The following is a 3,973-nucleotide window of genomic DNA, read 5'->3' as shown; positions in this document are numbered from 1 at the left end:
CGCTACGGCCCCCCCCCCTGACCAAAGAAATTCGCCAAAAGGGCTTCGGCCCCCAACCCTCTTTTAAGCATCCCGACGGTGACGCAGGGGGTTCTACCGGCCGGGGCGACGGCAGCGGCGAAATAGAAAAGCCTCGGGGCCGGTTTGTGGCTGCTAGGGAAGAACACGCCCGGCAGCGACTAGAAACCGTCCCTTTCAGTCAATCAGCGTCGTCAGCATGTTGACGGTGCCCTGCGAAGGGCTGCGCGGCGCCGCCACCGACGCCAACTCCGCTTCCCGCCGGCGCGCTGGCCGCCGATGGAGTCAATCTCGTCAAAAAAGATGATGCTGGGTGCGGTCTCGCGCGCGCGCTGGAAGAGCTCGCGCACGGCGCGCTCCGACTCGCCGACGTACATGTTGAGCAGCTCGGCGCCCTTGACGGCGAAGAAGTTAAAGTTGGACTCGGTGGCCAGGGCCTGGGCGGACATGGTCTTGGAGCAGCCGGGGGGCCCGTAGAGGAGGAGGCCCTTGGGCGGGTTGATGATGAGGGCGCGGACGCGGGGGTCGGTGGTCGTCGAGAGGGCGATCATGCGCTTGAGAGCCTTTTTGAGGCCGTCCTGGCCGCCAATGTCGCTCCATTGGATCGTCGGCGGCTTGAGGTTGATGTCGTGCATGGCCGTCGGGCGCGTGCAGCGCAGGGCGGCGTCGAGGTCGGCCCGGGCGACGTACGGTGTCGACGGCAGCGCGTGGCCTTGCTGGTCCGGGTCGATGCGCGTCTCGAGAAGATGGATGGCCGTCGACATGAGCCGGTCAAGGTCTGCGGGGTTGAAGGCGTGGGTATGTTTCGCGAGATAGGCGACCAACTCGGATCGCTCTTCGGGCGCGATGGATTCGGACATGGTGTGGAGGACCTGCTCACGGCCGGCGAGGTTGGGAATGGGAAGCGCAATGTTGAGCTGGAACCGCGTCGACCGCTGGAGCTCGGCGGGCATGTCGGTCAGGTAGTCGCTGCAGGAAGCGATGACGGCGACCTTGGGCAACGCCCCCTGCGTCCTGGCCTCCTCGGCCAGTTCGTCGAGCTGCTGGCCGAGCTTGAAGATGATGGTGCTCGAGTTGGCGCGGTCTTTGCCGATGAGGGCGTGGAGATCGTCGATGAGTATGATGCTGGGGCGTTGCGCCTTGGCCTGCTTGAAGGTTTCCTCGACAGTGCTGGATTTGTCGAGGACTTGTACGCGAAAGACGGTGCCCCATTTGGTCGCGGCGACCACGTCGAGCAGGTTGCTCTTGCCGGTTCCGTGGCCGCCATGGACGGCGATGCCACAGGAGCGTCGATGGCGAGGATGCAAGAAGGGGGCGTTGAATCCCCGCAGGAAATCGTTGAGCTTCTTGCTCTCAGCAGCCAGACCTGGGATATCGGGGACGACGAGCTTTGTTGGTGCCACGTGAGTGTCGGTGACTGGCTGGCGGAAGGACACCGTAGGGGGGTCATCGGAGCAGGCGGCGATGTTGTCAGTTTCCGCGTTGACGCTCTGCACACGGAACCTCTTCTTATACGTGGCAATGGTACAGTCAAACGTCATGCCGGGAAAGACGTGGACGGCGCGTTTCAGGGGAAACCAGACGGCGTGCTCCCAGTTGGGTGTTTCCTTGGCAGCAACCGCATCTAGGGGTTCCAACACGATGCTTTTGGCCGCGGGAACAGAAGACTCGTCGCACAGCTTGATGGACAGCTGGTCGCCGAGCTTCAGACCGACCGCCTCCCGAAAGGCATCGGTAGTGAGGAAGACGTTCGGGGGCACCTTTTTGTCGAGCAGGCATGAAAGGACGGCCTGTCGACGTACGGGCTTACTACTGGACGCTTCGGCATCGTCATCGAGGGCGGCGGCCGGGGCAGTCCTCTCGATCCAACATCGTTTTGTGCTCTCGACGCCTCCCGTCAGAAGGATAAGTGTGTCTTTGTTGACCCAGATACGGGCGGCGCCGACAAGGCTCGATTTCTCCTGACTCTGATCCCACGTGCCAACGGGTCGGACCTTGCCTGTGACTTCCTTGCTGGTGACCATGATGGTGTGGAACGGAGAAAATGCGCCTATGGATATTGTGCGCCGAGGGCAGGTAGTTGTGTAGGCGCTGCTCTAGGAGGACCCGCGAGAAGCAGAGAGACCCAGCACAGACAGCTTCATGTACCCAGCACCGATGACGGTAGCTTTTGGCGTAGGCCTTGAGTGGAAGAACAACGGCGAACTTCCAACGAGCTTTCACTCTCCGTTTCCTTCATGATGTGAAGTGAGTTGACGACCAAATCAGGTTAGTGCACGATAAAAAATTCTGGCTTGGTGCAGCCTCTCACAGCCGCCGTTTGGGGCAGTCACTGTGGTACCCCACCTGCCTCGAGACAGCGCCTGTCTGACACTGCACTGGAGAGCAGGTGCGTGTTTGTGTAGAGGAACTCTAGCAGTAGTGATGGAAGCTGGTCGTATCGGCTTAGCTTCGCTGTCATGGAGTGCATAGTATATGATTTTCCTTTTATAAGGTGAACACTTGTATAAAGAGTGTATGATGCGTTGGTTATGAAGTCGTATTCGGCGCTCAACATGGGGAGAATGACGAGGTCACAACGCTAAGAAGCAACACGGCTCAGCACCCATGGCGCGTCTGGGACCCTAATGCTCCGCCCCATGTCTACCTACCTAGGTACCTATACCTACCTAGGTACCTACGGCACCTAAGGCAGGTACCTAGGTCAGGTACCTCGTCCTTGGTTTGAGGGCCAACGCACTACGATGCCGCACCTGAGGCACTGGGACCAATCGGCATGGAGCTGTCTGTGCTCACTGCCGCTTCGGTTCCACGCTGCAAAAGTCCAGCTTCGTGATTCTACCCAGAGCTGCTCTCGAGCTTACCCTCATCTCAACCTCCGCGTCAACCACGTCTTCCATCCAGCCGTCCGCCCCCCGCAGCCGCCACAAACTGCCCTCATGCAATGGGCTGACACCAGAGCGCTGCGCCCTCTCGTCAGCAGCATCGCAGTTGCGCGAATGCCCCCTCGAACCCCCGGCCTTCCTCTTGGCCTGCTTCGCCCTCTGTCCCGATCATGGCTGAATCACCGCCCCCTTCATGCCGCCGCCCTGCGCGGCAGTCCATCTAGGAAGGGCAAGACGTCCATCTTCAAGGAGATGTTTCCAGACGCCAGTGCCGGCCACGAGACCCCGAGGACCGACCGACCAAGACGCCCACGCGACGACATATTGGCCAAGGAGCCGCCCATTCAGCGAGAGCTCCTGGGCAAGGATGATCTGCACGCGTGGCTCGAGGCACAGAGCCATGGCGAGGAAGGCATCAACGCTCGCCCGGAGAAGGACGAAATGCCGGCGATGCTCATCCTGTCCAATGCCAGCAAGCATCTCACTGAGGCCGACTTTTACCGAATCGGTCGCAAGGGCGAGCACCTCCAAGGCTGGAACACCACCATCAAGAAGGGTACATCTACTTCTCACCGTGTTTGTTGTCTCGTGTGAGCAGTCAAAAACTGACAAGACGCAGTCATCCACCTCCACGACCGCAACACCCTCGCCCCCTGGACAGTTACTTCATCCTCTTCACCTCGCGCGCCGCCGCCCGCGCCTACCAGCGCGAGGCCGAGCAGCTCTACAGCCGCGCCCGCGCCGACGCCGCCAAGCAAGACCTCACCCCGGCCCCGCCCGCCGACGACATTCCCCCCTTTACGCTGGCGCCCCCGTCCCCGGGGCCCCTGAACCTTAAGTTCTACGCCCTACCGCCGAGCACCGCCGCCCGCCTCGGCGCCTTCACCCTCGCCAAAGACGCTGCCCGCCCCGGAAAAGTCTGTCCAAGGCGCACAGAAAGGTCGTCGTCTCGCTGCAGGGCGGTGCCCTGCCGCCGGGCCGCGTTCTGGGGCCTCGTGCGGGGAGATGGGGAGGAGAAGGAAACCAGCTGGGAACGTGCTTGAGATAGAACCCGTACTTTGTGCAAAAAG

At 61.4% G+C, this 3,973-nt stretch overlaps 2 protein-coding genes across 2 annotated transcripts; one reads left to right on the top strand and one right to left on the bottom strand.

The window, feature by feature from the left end:
* Positions 1–212: 212 nt before the first annotated feature.
* Positions 213–2,042, bottom strand: VDBG_01613 (AFG2; the record flags this gene model as incomplete). Its single annotated transcript, XM_003007379.1, has 1 exon — positions 213–2,042. The coding sequence occupies one exon, from the start codon at positions 2,040–2,042 to the stop codon at positions 213–215; it is 1,830 nt and encodes a 609-aa protein (XP_003007425.1).
* A 720-nt stretch (positions 2,043–2,762) lies between these two features.
* VDBG_01612 (predicted protein) lies at positions 2,763–3,946 on the top strand (the record flags this gene model as incomplete). The annotated part of the gene is made up of 2 exons (XM_003007378.1): positions 2,763–3,364; positions 3,523–3,946. 2 exons carry the CDS (start codon positions 2,763–2,765, stop codon positions 3,944–3,946), a joined length of 1,026 nt encoding a protein of 341 aa, XP_003007424.1.
* Between the last annotated feature and the right edge of the window lie 27 nt (positions 3,947–3,973).

This window comes from Verticillium alfalfae, genomic scaffold (assembly GCF_000150825.1).
Source record: "Verticillium alfalfae VaMs.102 supercont1.2 genomic scaffold, whole genome shotgun sequence".
Classification (NCBI taxonomy): Eukaryota; Fungi; Ascomycota; class Sordariomycetes; order Glomerellales; family Plectosphaerellaceae; genus Verticillium; species Verticillium alfalfae.
The sequence above is the reverse complement of the archived record's forward strand: the minus strand, read 5'-3'. Positions and strand labels throughout refer to the sequence as shown.